We start from the raw sequence: 17,528 nt of genomic DNA, 5'->3' as shown, positions 1-17,528 counted from the left end.
CGAATGCTGCCATCAATCCACGGTTTCTGGTTAGGGAATGTTTTAATCGTTGCTATGGGAACGACATCTTCAACGCACGTTCTAATGAACTCGCACACCGAATCTGCGTATTCGTCAATGTTGTCATCTGACACAATACGAAATATATCCCAGTCCACGTGATGGAAGCAGTCTTGGAGTGTGGAGTCAGCTTGGTCGGACCAGCGTTGGACAGACCTCAGCGTGGGAGCTTCTTTTTTTAGTTTCTGTCTGTAGGCAGGGATCAACAAAATGGAGTCGTGGTCAGCTTTTCCGAAAGGAGGGCGGGGCAGGGCCTTATATGCGAGTAACAATGATCCAAGGTTTTTCCACCCCTGGTTGCGCAATCGATATGCTGATAAAATTTAGGGAGTCTTGTTTTCAGATTAGCCTTGTTAAAATCCCCAGCTACAATGAATGCAGCCTCCGGATAAATGGATTCCAGTTGGCAAAGAGTCAAATAAAGTTCGTTCAGAGCCATCGATGTGTCTGCTTGGGGGGGGATATATACGGCTGTGATTATAATCGAAGAGAATTCTCTTGGTAGATAATGTGGTCGACATTTGATTGTGAGGAATTCTAAATCAGGTGAACAGAAGGATTTGAGTTCCTGTATGTTTCTTTCATCACACCATGTCTCATTAGCCATAAGGCATACGCCCCCGCCCCTCTTCTTACCAGAAAGATGTTTGTTTCTGTTGGTGCGATGCGTGGAGAAACCCGCTGGCTGCACCGCCTCCGATAGCGTCTCTCCAGTGAGCCATGTTTCCGTGAAGCAAAGAACGTTACAGTCTCTGATGTCCCTCTGGAATGCTACCCTTGCTCGGATTTCATCAACCTTGTTGTCAAGAGACTGGACATTGGCGAGAAGAATGCTAGGGAGTGGTGCACGATGTGCCCGTCTCCGGAGTCTGACCAGAAGACCGCCTCGTTTCCCTCTTTTTCGGAGTTGTTTTTTTGGGTCGCCGCATGGGATCCATTCCGTTGTCCTGTTTGAAAGGCAGAACACAGGATCTGCGTCGCGAAAATCATATTCTTGGTCGTACTGATGGTGAGTTGACGCTGATCTTATATTCAGTAGTTCTTCTCGACTGTATGTAATGAAACCTAAGATGACCTGGGGTACTAATGTAAGAAATAACACGTAAAAAAAAAAAAAAAACTGCATAGTTTCCTAGGAACGCGAAGCGAGGCGGCCATCTCTGTCGGCGCCGGAAGTTTTCATAGCCCCCCGCAGCCCCCGCAGCTCTCTAACTCAGAGGGGTGGGGTCAAGTGCGGAAGACCCTTTTCGGTTGAATGCATTCAGTTGTGCAATGACTAGGCATACCCTTGCCATCTTGGCAGTGTGGTGTAAAGAAATGTTTGAATATTTAAACCAATTTCCTGCAATTCTACAAATTTCTCCAGGGAATTGAGAGAAAATGTTTCAGTTTTACAGCTAATTTCCTGCAATTTTACACATTTTGCAATAGAGATGACAGAAAATGTTTCAGTTTTAAAGTGAATTTCCTGCAACTATAAGCATTTTGACATAGTTAATGCTGTGTTCTTTTACTCAAACATAATAAACATAACAAAATCAATATTGCTAAATTCATTGTTTTGGGAATGTTCAATTCTCCCTGACCGCCTAGCATTGTTAGTTCTCAAAGCTTATATTATAAAATATTTAAGACCTATATAATTTCTACATACTTTATATCAGGTTATAGTTGTTTACACTCAGTGTTTTTCCATCCCGAACTGCTTGGGCGGGCCGCCTAAAAGGGCAGAAAAATCCCTGAACCTGTATTCTCCTTCAAGCTCTTTTGTAGGTTGGCTTTCCCCAGCTTTTCCCAACACTACCAGACTGTCATGAGCAGATGGATACAGTCAAGTTGATAGTGATGACGTGAACGGGAAGCCCAGACAAGGTGACATTGTCCAGGCTTGACTTGAGATAAGATAAGGATGAGTAGTTGGACAAAGAGCAACACATGGAGACAGCACCATCCTCATAGGCTCCTTCTGTAATCAGCAGGGGAAATCTCCTACAAAACAGGACTAACCTCATACCCACCTGGTGGGTGGGTGCTTAGACATGTTCAATATTTGTCAAAAATACATATAATATATATATATACAGTGGGGCAAAAAAGTATTTAGTCAGCCACCAATTGTGCAAGTTCTCCCACTTAAAAAGATGAGAGAGGCCTGTAATTTTCATCATAGGTACACTTCAACTATGACAGACAAAATGAGAAAAAAAAATCCAGAAAATCACATTGTAAGATTTTTTAATAAGTATTTGGTACCTGTCTAATTCCTTTCATCTACACTACAGTGGATTTAACAGGTGACATCAATAAGGGATCATAGCTTTCACCTGCATTCACCTGGTTAGTCATCACACAGTCTTTTATGTGCACTACGTCATCGCACAGCCTTTTATGTGCATTACGTCATCGCACAGTCTTTTATGTGCACTACGTCATCACGCACAGTCTTTTATGTGCACTACGTCATCATGCACAGCCTTTTATGTGCACTACGTCATCACACAGTCTTTTATGTGCACTACGTCATCACACAGTCTTTTATGTGCACTACGTCATCACGCACAGCCTTTTATGTGCACTACGTCATCACACACAGTCTTTTATGTGCACTACGTCATCACACACAGTCTTTTATGTGCACTACGTCATCACACACAGCCTTTTATGTGCACTACGTCATCACACACAGCCTTTTATGTGCACTACGTCATCACGCACAGTCTTTTATGTGCACTACGTCATCACACAGTCTTTTATGTGCACTACGTCATCACACAGTCTTTTATGTGCACTACGTCATCACACAGTCTTTTATGTGCACTACGTCATCACGCACAGTCTTTTATGTGCACTACGTCATCACACACAGTCTTTTATGTGCACTAAGTCATCACACACAGGCTTTTATGTGCACTACGTCTCATCACGCACAGTCTTTTATGTGCACTACGTCATCACGCACAGCCTTTTATGTGCACTACGTCATCACACACAGTCTTTTATGTGCACTACGTCATCACACACAGCCTTTTATGTGCACTACGTCATCACGCACAGCCTTTTATGTGCACTACGTCATCACGCACAGTCTTTTATGTGCACTACGTCATCACGCACAGTCTTTTATGTGCACTACGTCATCACACACAGCCTTTTATGTGCACTACGTCATCACGCACAGTCTTTTATGTGCACTACGTCATCACGCACAGCCTTTTATGTGCACTACGTCATCACGCACAGCCTTTTATGTGCACTACGTCATCACACAGCCTTTTATGTGCACTACGTCATCACGCACAGTCTTTTATGTGCACTACGTCATCACGCACAGTCTTTTATGTGCACCACGTCATCACACAGTCTTTTATGTGCACTACGTCATAACGCACAGTCTTTTATGTGCACTACGTCATCACGCACAGTCTTTTATGTGCACCACGTCATCACACAGTCTTTTATGTGCACTACGTCATCACACACAGTCTTTTATGTGCACTACGTCATCACACAGTCTTTTATGTGCACTACGTCATCACGCACAGTCTTTTATGTGCACTACGTCATCACGCACAGTATTTTATGTGCACTACGTCATCACGCACAGTCTTTTATGTGCACTACGTCATCACTCACAGCCTTTTATGTGCACTACGTCATCACACAGTCTTTTATGTGCACTACGTCATCACGCACAGCCTTTTATGTGCACTACGTCATCACACACAGTCTTTTATGTGCACTACGTCATCACGCACAGCCTTTTATGTGCACTACGTCATCACGCACAGCCTTTTATGTGCACTACGTCATCACGCACAGTCTTTTATGTGCACTACGTCATCACGCACAGCCTTTTATGTGCACTACGTCATCACGCACAGTATTTTATGTGCACTACGTCATCACACAGTCTTTTATGTGCACTACGTCATCACGCACAGCCTGTTATGTGCACTACGTCATCACACACAGTCTTTTATGTGCACTACGTCATCACACACAGCCTTTTATGTGCACTACGTCATCACGCACAGCCTGTTATGTGCACTACGTCATCACACACAGTCTTTTACGTGCACTACGTCATCACACACAGTCTTTTATCAACAACAAGTCATTTTAATGGAAACACATATCTGCTGGGGAAATGTGCATATTGTGAATTTTAGAATATGTGCATGAAATACTGTCACCAATTGGATAGAAGCCTAGTTTGTGACATCATCTGTAACACAGAACTCTTTGGTTCTAACTTTACAGTACATTGACTTGTCAGCTTTGAATCGGACTTCCCATCAAACAGTGACAGCAATATACTGTTGTTGTCGAGATGAAAAGCCTTTCTGACATTATTGCTTCTCAATCTGAATATTGTCATTCAGAGAAAAATAGTCCCATGGCCACTGCACCCGATCGGCCGCATTTCATGCTTTGTCAACTTCAGGATGGACTAACTGCACTGCGAAGCACTACTCAGAGTTGACATTACAGAGCCTTAGGCAGGAAGCACTACTCAGAGTTGACATTACAGAGCCTTAGGCAGGAAGCACTACTCAGAGTTCACATTACAGAGCCTTAGGCAGGAAGCACCACTCAGAGTTGACATTACAGAGCCTTAGGCAGGAAGCACCACTCAGAGTTGACATTACAGAGCCATAGGCAGGAAGCACTACTCAGAGTTGACATTACAGAGCCATAGGCAGGAAGCACCACTCAGAGTTGACATTACAGAGCCGTAGGCAGGAAACACTACTCAGAGTTGACATTACAGAGCCGTAGGCAGGAAACACTACTCAGAGTTGACATTACAGAGCCATAGGCAGGAAGCACCACTCAGAGTTGACATTACAGAGCCATAGGCAGGAAACACTTCTCAGAGTTGACATTACAGAGCCTTAGGCAGGAAGCACCACTCAGAGTTGACATTACAGAGCCGTAGGCAGGAAACACTACTCAGAGTTGACATTACAGAGCCATAGGCAGGAAGCACCACTCAGAGTTGACATTACAGAGCCTTAAGCAGGAAGCACCACTCAGAGTTGACATTACAGAGCCTTAAGCAGGAAGCAGTGCTAAGGTTGAGAAGATTAACCTGAGAGACCTCATCAAGGAGACTCTGCCTCAGGTAAACATACTTATGCATGCGCAGATACACACACAAACACACACACAAGAACATACACACAAACTCAAATTAATGACCACACCATTCTATTATGGCAAGTCATTTCAGGTGGGATCACATCGCTATCCGCCAGCTACATTCCACTGTACCTTGACATGAACACATTCGACATGATACTGTAAATATGGAAAACGTTTTTTCAGCACATAACCTTTACTGACAGACAACAGACAAGCACCAGAGTCGCTTTACATGAACTCAAATATATATATGTTGTATGAGGTGCATCAGCCTCGTGTGGTCTTGTATCTTTCACTATAATCTCTAGCAGAATTCTTGTTTGAAGAGTTTTTTTTTTAAACCCACTGGCAAACCACTCCCTCCTTTCACTCACACACTCATCTTAAATCAACCGTACATCAATAGAGGTGAGACAAAGAGCAGGTTCACACTGAAGTAAGAGGCTGGGGTGTGTGGGGTTCTTGGTGATGCTGCAGGCCTTCCTCAGGCACCGTTTCGGGTTGATGAATGCTGTTGGATGGAACATTTTGCCACAATAAAGCTGTGGGGAGGGTCACTTCTAAACCAACGTACAGTATTTCCCGACATGTACAGGACGCACCTGTGTGTTTACTCTGCTGTGTGTTTGCACTCACAAGGCTGTGCTTCCTATCCAGTGAGGGCCCAGTGTTGGGCTGGAAGCTAAGATGAGCTCCAATCCAGTATTAGCCTGCTTGGCCTGCACTTCTCTCAGCTTCTGCACATTTTCCTCCAGTAATGTATTCAGCAGGCAGCGGTGGTGGCACTCTGCTATCCATCTCTCTCCCCCTCCCTCCTCCCCTCTCTTCTCTCCCGCTCTCTGGGTGATGAATAACACCTATCTTAGCGCAGCGTCTAATTATTCTCCATTAATCAGAGAGGAATGGGAGCTGTCGCACACCACAGCCTCCACCGCTACCAGCCCACCCCAACCCAGCCTCCCTGCCGCTGCATGAGCTTGCTTTCAAACCCACCCACCCATCACCCAAGCTATCCTGCCAGCCATCCAGTTCCTGAGACAACTTGGCAGCTAGGCAGACAGGAAACTAATGTGCTGCTGGTGTCACCATGGCAACGGGCAGAGTGACAGACAGCAGGGATGCATGGAGGAAGGTGGCAGGTGGCAGGAAGGTGGAAGGATGGAAGAAGATGGCAGGGTGGAAGAAAGAAGGTGGCAGGGTGGAAGAAGGAAGGTGGCAGGGTGGAAGAAGGAAGGTGGCAGGATGGAAGAAAGAAGTTGGCAGGGTGGAAGAAGGAAGGTGGCAGGGTGGAAGAAAGAAGGTGGCAGGATGGAAGAAAGAAGGTGGCAGGGTGGAAGAAGGAAGGTGGCATGGTGGAAGAAGGAAGGTGGCAGGATGGAAGAAAGAAGGTGGCAGGGTGGAAGAAGGAAGGTGGCAGGGTGGAAGAAGGAAGGTGGCAGGGTGGAAGAAGGAAGGTGGCAGGGTGGAAGAAGGAAGGTGGCAGGGTGGAAGAAGGAAGGTGGCAGGGTGGAAGAAGGCGGCAGGGTGGAAGAAGGAAGGCGGCAGGGTGGAAGAAGGAAGGCGGCAGGGTGGAAGAAGGAAGGCGGCAGGGTGGAAGAAGGAAGGCGGCAGGGTGGAAGAAGGAAGGTGGCAGGGTGGAAGAAGGTGGCAGGGTGGAAGAAGGTGGCAGGGTGGAAGAAGGAAGGCGGCAGGGTGGAAGAAGGAAGGCGGCAGGGTGGAAGAAGGAAGGCGGCAGGGTGGAAGAAGGAAGGCGGCAGGGTGGAAGAAGGAAGGCGGCAGGGTGGAAGAAGGAAGGCGGCAGGGTGGAAGAAGGAAGGCGGCAGGGTGGAAGAAGGAAGGTGGCAGGGTGAATGGTTACGGCTCAGAGTTGTGCTCCACTGCTCTGTCCATATGTTGTGGGGATTGCAGTGTGTGTGAGTGATGGTGGGGTACAGGGGGTCTGGGTACTTACTCTGCCAGCTCCTCAAGACTCCGGTACACGTCATCCTCATTCAGAGCAGTGTCCTCCGAAGGAAAAGGCCTACAACACACACACACACAATGGGAGAAAGAGAGAAATAATTAGCCGGTGGACAGGCCTTAAAGTTAGATATGGTAACAGCAGGGGATGAGTGTCTATCAGTCAGGTGTTAATCTCACTCCATCATCATCACCTCATCACTATGATACATCAGGTCATTGACTAACACTATATCTCATTGGAATAGCTTTTCAGGGACATGTCAACACTTCTTGCAAGGACGCCTGGAATAAACAAACATAGTCTGTCACAAACTAAAGGCTATTCTCATATGACAGCCTATTCCCAAAATGTACCATTGAAATGGGATGTCACTTGAGATGCACTTGAACCCATGAAGTATGACTCAAACCCCTAAGATTGAGCCATTTTCCATGTCCTCTTTTATCCTCCTTAGTGAGTAGAACCCTCCTGGGGAGGTTAGAATGTTCAAATGGGGAGGGGGTTACCTAGTCAGTTGCACAACTGAATGCATTCAACCAAAATGTGTCTTCCGCATTTAACCCAACCCCTCTGAATCAGAGAGGTGCACAGTGCTGCTTTAAATCGACGTCATCGGCACCCAGGGAACAGTTGTTGGGGGTGAAACTACCTTGCTCAAGGGCAGAACAGCAGAACGTGCTACATGCGTTGAGTTGTTTGTGTGCTGCATCTGTGTGTCCTTTGAGCAAGACGCAATCATTTCATATGGATGACAGCTTCTGAAATGTCTGACAGCTTCTGAAATGTCTGAAACGCTACCATAACGCTAAATGTCTGAAAGACAACAAGTCATGAGCCATATCTGAATATGCACCGTTCATTTATTGGAGCAGGAAGAACCACACGTTACTATGTCTGGGTGATGCATGGGTAATGTAGTCTTTACTGTTGTATGATATTATGGCCTCCACAAGCACTCAATCTTTCATCATTTTTTCCAGTTTACAAATTGCACAACAAAGTGGTCTTCACACATCAGATCTGCCCCCGACACGCACAAGCTGGGCAGTATTCTGTTTTGGATGACTTGCTGGCACTGTGTCACGGTTCAGCTGTGACAATATTTTAGTTGTCGCGGAGCAATGAAATACACTGCCTTGGATCCAGCAGCAGCGTAGAGGACACTGGAGTCCTGGCCCTGGTTCACCATGGATAATGTCTGCTGAACATGTAAAGCCCTTTCCTACATTTTAAAAAACATATTAGTCATTTAGCAGGCACTCTTACCCAGAGTGACTTACAGTAGTGACTGCATACATTTCAATACTTTCTTCATTCTGGTCACCCGTGGGAATCGAACCCACAACCCTGGCGACACAAGTGCCATGCTCTACCAACAGAGCCACACAGGACTGTAGGTCATACAGCCATTGACCACACACATGTGCACAAACATGCACACGCGCGCACACACACTCATCCATGTCAATATACAGTAGACAGTCAGTCACACACACAAGGTTACAATCGCTCTAAGTCACACCCGACACCAAGGTTCTCCATAGAAAGAGACAGGCAGTGTGAGAGAGTGGTGACAGGCACCAGAGGAGCCAAGGTCCCATCCATCCATTGGTGTGTACAATGTGTGTGTGTGTGTGTGTGTGTGCGTGCGTGTGTGTGTGTGTGTGTGTTAGTGTGTGTGTGTGCGTGCGTGTGTGTGGTAGGACACCATGAGGTCCTGTACTGTATGTCCTGCTGACGCCCACTCCCCACAGAGCAGCCTGCTGGACCGAATTGAGGAAACATACAGACCCCCATCTCACAGCTGATTACATCAACGCAGGGCAACAGAGGTAAAAATAGAGATGGAGAGGAGGGGGGTAACGTGTGTGAGTGGGCTCAGGAGAAAGAGAGAGAGAGAGAGAGAGAGAGAGAGAGAGAGAGAGAGAGAGAGAGAGAGAGAGAGAGAGACAGAGAGAGACAGAGAGAGAGAGAGAGAGAGAGAGAGTGTGTGTGTGTACCTGGGGCTCAGTCTGAGTGGGTGGGAGTTAATCAGATGGATGCACTGACTGAACCCTGACAGCCACAGCTGCATCTCTCAGTACTGTAAGTTACATCTCTCTCACTTCTCCACAAGCAAGATATTTGTTCAACCCTGATAATTCACCTGGATGCATCCACTGTAGTTATCAACACAGACAACCGGCAGTGCATTCTGTTTAGCGGTTATTTAGTTGTGGCTATAGCAGCATTAGTCCAGGCACTAAGTAAACACCTGTGGGCCATTTTCAATTATCCTGGCTGCAATATGACACTTTTCAATAACAGGTTTGCATTCAATTCAAGACATCTACCCTTTAGTCTGACGCCTCTTCTCTAACTTCATCTGTGATTTCCAGTTAATCGAATCATTCTGTCACTTGGATTCACAGCTCTGGGAGTTTAACTCAATCAGTCAAATCAATAACCTGATTCCAGGACCGTCTAACTTCCAAGTGGCAGAAAAGCACATCTCCTGTGTCTATGTTGAACTGGATACACCGAATTCAATGCACAGCAGCGGACTGTTTACAAAAATATCCCTCAGGATACGTTTTTACTTGTGTGTTTTCTAGCGTGTGTTTATGTGTGTGACACCAGCAATTAGTGTCAGTGTAGTGAGAGCAGTGTGTGTGTGGTCACCATGAGGGACTGGTGTGTCGTGCTAACATCAGGTTAAGAAACACAACGCATCACAGAGCTCTGCTGGCTCACTCACTCTCTCTTGTCCCGCCTCTTTCTTGTCACTCACTCTCTCTTGTCCCGCCTCTTTCTTGTCACTCATTTCTCTCTGTCCCGCCTCTTTCTTGTCACTCACTCTCTCTTGTCCCGCCTCTTTCTTGTCACTCACTCTCTCTTGTCCCGCCTCTTTCTTGTCACTCACTCTCTCTTGTCCCGCCTCTTTCTTGTCACTCACTCTCTCTTGTCCCGCCTCTTTCTTGTCACTCATTTCTCTCTGTCCCTCTCTCACTTTCAGAATCTTTCTCTCGCTCCCTCTTTCTCAACCTCTCCATCTCTCACCCTCCCTCTTCCGTTTCAGGGCTCAGAGCCAATCGGGCTGTAGAGAGTATAGGTGTTTATTTCCTGACAACCATTGAATGCCTATAAACTATTTCAGTGTGCAGCACTCATCGACTCCCTCGTCCTGTCAATTAGCTCGGTCTGCGATTAAGTTAAAGTGCTTGTTCAATACACAGAGCCATTCCTGTGGTAAAGGTAATCGATGTCATGTGGAGGACAGAGCAGCTGTATGCCCAGCCCCATTGAACCGCTATCGCAAATAACTGTGAGGACGTAACTATGCGGTTGTTTGGTGTGACCGTTGCCGCATTGAGTAGTGCAGTAACATCCAGCAGGTCCCAACGGCCCGAAGCAGGGATCAATAGCTATGTGAAGCTGAGGCAGAACATTCCATCAGGGCCCATTCTGTGCTTGTCCACCCACCAACTCTGATAAACGTCCCTCTGAGTTTCTCTTCATTTCGTGTGGCGTGTCTGACTCATTCCCATTCCAACGCTTTTGGCTTGGGGATGTTGGGGAGTGGGTGTAACAGTGAATGAATGTGTTCATGTGTACATTATGCGATACTATAAACTGGGTAGTTCGAGCCATGAATGCTGATTGGCTGAAAGCCGTGGTATATGAGACCGTATACCACAGATATGACGAAACATGTATTTTTACAGCTCTAATTACATTGGTAACCAGTTTATAATAGCAATAAGGGACCTCAGGGGTTTGTGGTATATGGTCAATATACCACGGCTAAGGGCTGTATCCAGGCACTCCGTGTTGCGTCGTACCTATACCACACCCCCTCGGGCCTTATTGCTTAATTCTATGTGTGATGTGCGTCATCTCTGTCCAGTTAATATGCAAGTGGGCAACCTTTACACCACATACAGTATTAATGAGGGGTGTGCATCATGGGCGTATGTATGTATAATGTGTACATTATGTGTGGGATGTGTAATGTATGTGAGTGACTATCTTGAGTCTTATATCGCACACTGTCGTGAGCGGGAATGAGCATTCCTAATGCCCCAGGCCGGGATGACGGAGAGAGGGAGGAGGAGATGAGGGGACGAGAGAGAGCATCTTTCCTGACACGTCTCTGCCTGCAGTCTCTCTCCTGCTGAGTTTCAGCCTCTGTCTGCCACTCTCCTTCTCACTGCGGAGCTCTGCTCTCACGCACATTATAGCACTCTGACCCACTGGGAACAAGGCACACACACACACACACACACACACACACACACACACACACACACACACACACACACACACACAGACTAATGGAGTAATGGCTTGTGGTATCAGGGGGAAATCAAGGGAACACGAAGTGTGAGTAGGTTTACTGCGAGCTAAGAGGTGGCTTTTGGTTAGCTGAGAAAGGAGGCAGGAGCATTTCACTGTCAGCAGAGAGGATAGTGAGAGATCCTTCTATGAGTTGTATAACGCCAGAAGAGCTCACAGTCCACAGATGAGAAGCAGGATGTCATGACAGAAGGCCTTTATTCTTAACCTCTATTCCCTTTTTGATTGATTGATACCATTTTCATGGATTTCTCAAGGAGACAGGGCTTGGACTGTGAGTGTTTCAGAAGTGTGGAGCGTGCCTGGGTGTGCAGGGAGGAGTGGCGAGGCTTTCAGTAAAGCTGGGGCTCAGAGAAGACACAGTGACAGAGACACACAGGCCTGACTTTTGGCTCTTTGATGCCAATAGGCATCACAGTGCCAATCAATGGGCTTCAACAGCAAGTCAACGAACACGCCTCCAAAACAATGATCCCCCAGATCAAACACACAGGGAGGAACAGGAAGAGGGAGGAACAGGAAGAGGGAGGAACAGAAAGAGGGATGAACAGGAAGAGGGAGGAACAGAAAGAGGGAGGAACAGAAAGAGGGAGGAACAGGAAGAGGGAGGAACAGGAAGAGGGAGGAACAGGAAGAGGGAGGAACAGAAAGAGGGAGGAACAGGAAGAGGGTGGAACAGGAAGAGGGAGGAACAGAAAGAGGGAGGAACAGAAAGAGGGTGGAACAGGAAGAGGGAGGAACAGAAAGAGGGAGGAACAGAAAGAGGGAGGAACAGAAAGAGGGAGGAACACCATGCGTTGGTCATGTGCCACTTAGCAAGCGTCCTATGTCGGCGTGAGAGGGAGTCAGTGATATTGTGGATGATTGAAAGAGATATCACTTCATGGTCTGACTGCAAATGGTTAATGTACATGTACATACCAGTGTGTTTTGGATTAAATCACATGTTCTAAACAAAAACAAACTAACTAACTGTCTGTCCAGAGGCATTTCAACTCACTGGTGGGGCTCTATAGACCTCCACACTATAGACCAGACAGAGGAAAACAGACTGGCATTTAGTTGTCATTCACCACACTATAGACCAGACAGAGGAAAACAGACTGGCATTTAGTTGTCATTCACCACACTATAGACCAGACACAGGAAAACAGACTGGCATTTAGTTCTCATTCACCACACTATAGACCAGACAGAGGAAAACAGACTGGCATTTAGTTCTCATTCACCACACTATAGACCAGACAGAGGAAAACAGACTGGCATTTAGTTCTCATTCACCACACTATAGACCAGACAGAGGAAAACAGACTGGCATTTAGTTGGCACCAGGCCTAATGGGTGTGTAGTGTTTATTAATAGGCCGGTCTCTGTGTTTCCTGGGATGGCACCAGGCCTAATGGGTGTGTAGTGTTTATTAATATGCCAGTCTCTGTGTTTCCTGGGATGGCACCAGGCCTAATGGGTGTGTAGTGTTTATTAATAGGCCAGTCTCTGTGTTTCCTGGGATGGCACCAGGCCTAATGGGTGTGTAGTGTTTATTAATAGGCCGGTCTCTGTGTTTCCTGGGATGGCACCAGGCCTAATGGGTGTGTAGTGTTAATTAATAGGCCAGTCTCAGTGTTTCCTGGGATGGCACCAGGCCTAATGGGTGTGTAGTGTTTATTAATAGGCCAGTCTCTGTGTTTCCTGGGATGGCACCAGGCCTAATGGGTGTGTAGTGTTTATTAATAGGCCAGTCTCTGTGTTTCCTGGGATGGCACCAGGCCTAATGGGTGTGTAGTGTTTATTAATGGGCCAGTCTCTGTGTTTCCTGGGATGGCACCAGGCCTAATGGGTGTGTAGTGTTTATTAATATGCCAGTCTCTGTGTTTCCTGGGATGGCACCAGGCCTAATGGGTGTGTAGTGTTTATTAATAGGCCAGTCTCTGTGTTTCCTGGGATGGCACCAGGCCTAATGGGTGTGTAGTGTTTATTAATAGGCCAGTCTCTGTGTTTCCTGGGATGGCACCAGGCCTAATGGGTGTGTAGTGTTAATTAATAGGCCAGTCTCAGTGTTTCCTGGGATGGCACCAGGCCTAATGGGTGTGTAGTGTTTATTAATAGGCCAGTCTCTGTGTTTCCTGGGATGGCACCAGGCCTAATGGGTGTGTAGTGTTTATTAATAGGCCAGTCTCTGTGTTTCCTGGGATGGCACCAGGCCTAATGGGTGTGTAGTGTTTATTAATGGGCCAGTCTCTGTGTTTCCTGGGATGGCACCAGGCCTAATGGGTGTGTAGTGTTTATTAATAGGCCAGTCTCTGTGTTTCCTGGGATGGCACCAGGCCTAATGGGTGTGTAGTGTTTATTAATGGGCCAGTCTCTGTGTTTCCTGGGATGGCACCAGGCCTAATGGGTGTGTAGTGTTTATTAATAGGCCAGTCTCTGTGTTTCCTGGGATGGCACCAGGCCTAATGGGTGTGTAGTGTTTATTAATAGGCCAGTCTCTGTGTTTCCTGGGGTGGCACCAGGCCTAATGGGTGTGTAGTGTTTATTAATAGGCCAGTCTATGTGTTTCCTGGGATGGCACCAGGCCTAATGGGTGTGTAGTGTTTATTAATAGGCCAGTCTCTGTGTTTCCTGGGATGGCACCAGGCCTAATGGGTGTGTAGTGTTTATTAATAGGCCGGTCTCTGTGTTTCCTGGGATGGCACCAGGCCTAATGGGTGTGTAGTGTTTATTAATAGGCCGGTCTCTGTGTTTCCTGGGATGGCACCAGGCCTAATGGGTGTGTAGTGTTTATTAATAGGCCGGTCTCTGTGTTTCCTGGGATGGCACCAGGCCTAATGGGTGTGTAGTGTTTATTAATAGGCCGGTCTCTGTGTTTCCTGGGATGGCACCAGGCCTAATGGGTGTGTAGTGTTTATTAATAGGCCGGTCTCTGTGTTTCCTGGGATGGCACCAGGCCTAATGGGTGTGTAGTGTTTATTAATAGGCCAGTCTCTGTGTTTCCTGGGATGGCACCAGGCCTAATGGGTGTGCTCCATCAACTCATTACCCTGCCGGTCAAGATAAAACACCTTGATTTACTTGTGGAGACAGCTCGCAGCCCCCTCACGGCCAACAGGGTGATCAGACTGAGCAAATAAGGAGAAATCAGAAAGTGGTTTCCCAGCGGCCAGTAAACTCGACTAAATGGCATCTGTTGATGCGACGCCGAGAAACCCGTGGTGGAGCTTAGTGATGAGTTTAGTCATGTGATCTGAGCTATCTGACCCTGGACCTGTTTTGACATGTGACCATGCTTCCAGACCTGGTTACCAACAGAGACAGTGGTGTTGACAGCCTCGATCACATCTACTACCAGAACAAGAAAACACTGTCTGGTTGAGAGATACAGTGAACATGTTCAATCTACCTCTTCCTCAAACGGACAGTGAAGGGTAGTGGGAGGAGAGGAGACATACCTCACGCCTTTGATCTGCACAATGCTGTGGTGGGAGATCCTGGACAGGGCTGAGATCACCTGGAACACACAGTGGAGAGACAACGGTCAATGACAGGGGACAGAGTCCTCCTTACGATCTACAACACAGTCAACATCTCTCATCACTCAGTCATTCAGACAGGCCCGTCTGCTCTGCCTTAATGTGGTTCATTCATGCTAAACGTCGTGTGTTTACGAGCGAGGAGAGCGATGTGGTGTTTCTTAGCAACATGGTCGTGCGCAGCCACGCATGTGAGCATAATGCAGGCCGCCATGATAATTTTTTATTTATTTTACCTTTATTTTACTAGGCAAGTCAGTTAAGAACAAATTCTTATTTTCAATGACAGCCTAGGAACAGTGGGTTAACTGCCTGTTCAGGGGCAGAACGACAGATTTGTACCTTGTCAGCTCGGGGGTTTGAACTTGCAACCAATGCTCTAACCACTAGGCTACCCTGCCTACCTTGCCGTTAATGATGACATCCAGGGACATGTGGTGCCAAATGCCCTCGCACAGTCACAGACGTGTTCCTCTTTACTCAGAACCTCGCTTCCCCTCTCCCTCCATCTATCTCCTGCTTGCTCTGCCTCCCTCTCTCCCCTGTGGTGAAACCTGCGTGGTGTAACAGGGTTAAACGTGAGCCTGATTTAATGCTGGTTGTGAGTCACATGTGAGTGGGCTTATGGGTGGCGGTTTGGGGGGCTTACAGATGGCATATTGGAGACTCCTCCAATGCTAATACAGGGATATGACGGAGCCCGTCCCCTCATAACTGCCAAAATGATGCCCCCATGCCTCATTACGCACTTCAGGATGTGTTTATGCTTCTATCACCATGGTGCCATCTGTCCTCTCTCACACACACCCTCTCTCTCTCTCTATTCCCCACCCTCTCTCTCTGTCTATTCCCCACCCTCTCTCTCTCTCTATTCCCCACCCTCTCTCTCTATTCCCCACCCTCTCTCTCTATTCCCCACTCTCTCTCTCTATTCCCCACCCTCTGTCTCTCTCTCTCAATATATATTCCCCACCCTCAGTCTCTCTCTCTCTATATTCCCCACCCTCTCTCTATATATATTCCCCACCCTCTGTCTCTCTCTCTCTATATTCCCCACCCTCTCTCTATATATATTCCCCACCCTCTGTCTCTCTCTCCCTCTATATTCCCCACCCTCCCTCTATATATATTCCACCACCCTCTGTCTCCCTCTATATTCCCCACCCTCTGTCTCTCTCTCCCTCTATATTCCCCACCCTCTGTCTCTCTCTCTCTATATATTCCCCATCCTCTCTATATATATTCCCCACCCTCTGTCTCTCTCTCCCTCTATATTCCCCACCCTCCCTCTATATATATTCCACCACCCTCTGTCTCCCTCTATATTCCCCACCCTCTGTCTCTCTCTCTCTATATTCCCCACCCTCTCTCTATATATATTCCCCACCCTCTGTCTCTCTCTCTATATATATTCCCCACCCTCTCTATATATATTCCCCACCCTCTGTCTATCTCTATATATATATATTCCCCACCCTCTCTCTCTCTCTATTCCCCACCCTCTCTCTCTATTCCCCACTCTCTCTCTCTCTATTCCCCACCCTCTGTCTCTCTCTCTCAATATATATTCCCCACCCTCGGTCTCTCTCTCTCTCTATATTCCCCACCCTCTCTCTATATATATTCCCCACCCTCTGTCTCTCTCTCTCTCTATATTCCCCACCATCTCTCTATATATATTTCCCCACCCTCTGTCTCTCTCTCCCTCTATATTCCCCACCCTCCCTATATATATTCCACCACCCTCTGTCTCCCTCTATATTCCCCACCCTCTGTCTCTCTCTCCCTCTATATTCCCCACCCTCTCTCTCTCTCTCTCTCTCTATATTCCCCATCCTCTCTCTATATATATTCCCACCCTCTGTCTCTCTCTCCCTCTATATTCCCCACCCTCCCTCTATATATATTCCACCACCCTCTGTCTCCCTCTATATTCCCCACCCTCTGTCTCTCTCTCCCTATATATTCCCCACCCTCTGTCTCTCTCTCTCTCTATATATTCCCCATCCTCTCTCTATATATATTCCCCACCCTCTGTCTCTCTCTCTCTATATTCCCCACCCTCTATATATATATATTCCCCACCCTCTGTCTCTCTCTCTCTATATATTCCCCACCCTCTCTATATATATTCCCCACCCTCTGTCTCTCTCTATATATATATTCCCCACCCTCTCTCTATATATATTCCCCACCCTCTGTCTCTCTCTATATATATATATTCCCCACCCTGTCTCTCTCTATATATATATTCATCTCCCTCTCTATATATATATTCCCCACCCTCTGTCTCTCTCTATATATATATATTCCACCACCCTCTGTCTCTCTCTCTATATATATATTCCACCACCCTCTGTCTCTCTCTCTATATATATATTCCACCACCCTCTGTCTCTCTCTCTATATATATATTCCACCACCCTCTGTCTCTCTCTCTATATATATATTCCACCACCCTCTGTCTCTCTCTATATATATATATTCCACCACCCTCT

General features: G+C 47.0%; 1 protein-coding gene across 6 annotated transcripts in view; it reads right to left on the bottom strand.

The window, feature by feature from the left end:
- The window catches only part of LOC115146917 (guanine nucleotide exchange factor VAV2-like), a 272,051-nt gene that overhangs the window by 48,745 nt on the left and 205,778 nt on the right, over positions 1-17,528 (bottom strand). For all 6 annotated transcript variants that reach the window (XM_065004811.1, XM_065004813.1, XM_065004814.1 and 3 more), the window contains exons 3-4: positions 14,950-15,008; positions 7,157-7,225 (exon numbers count right to left, since the gene is read on the bottom strand). In XM_065004811.1, coding sequence (XP_064860883.1) covers positions 7,157-7,225; positions 14,950-15,008 — 128 coding nt within the window. The remainder of the gene's footprint in view (positions 1-7,156; positions 7,226-14,949; positions 15,009-17,528) is intronic.

Source organism: Oncorhynchus nerka, linkage group LG19 (genome assembly GCF_034236695.1).
Source record: "Oncorhynchus nerka isolate Pitt River linkage group LG19, Oner_Uvic_2.0, whole genome shotgun sequence".
NCBI classification, from domain to species: Eukaryota; Metazoa; Chordata; class Actinopteri; order Salmoniformes; family Salmonidae; genus Oncorhynchus; species Oncorhynchus nerka.
Note: the sequence above shows the minus strand (reverse complement) of the source record. Positions and strands in the feature narration are given on the sequence as shown.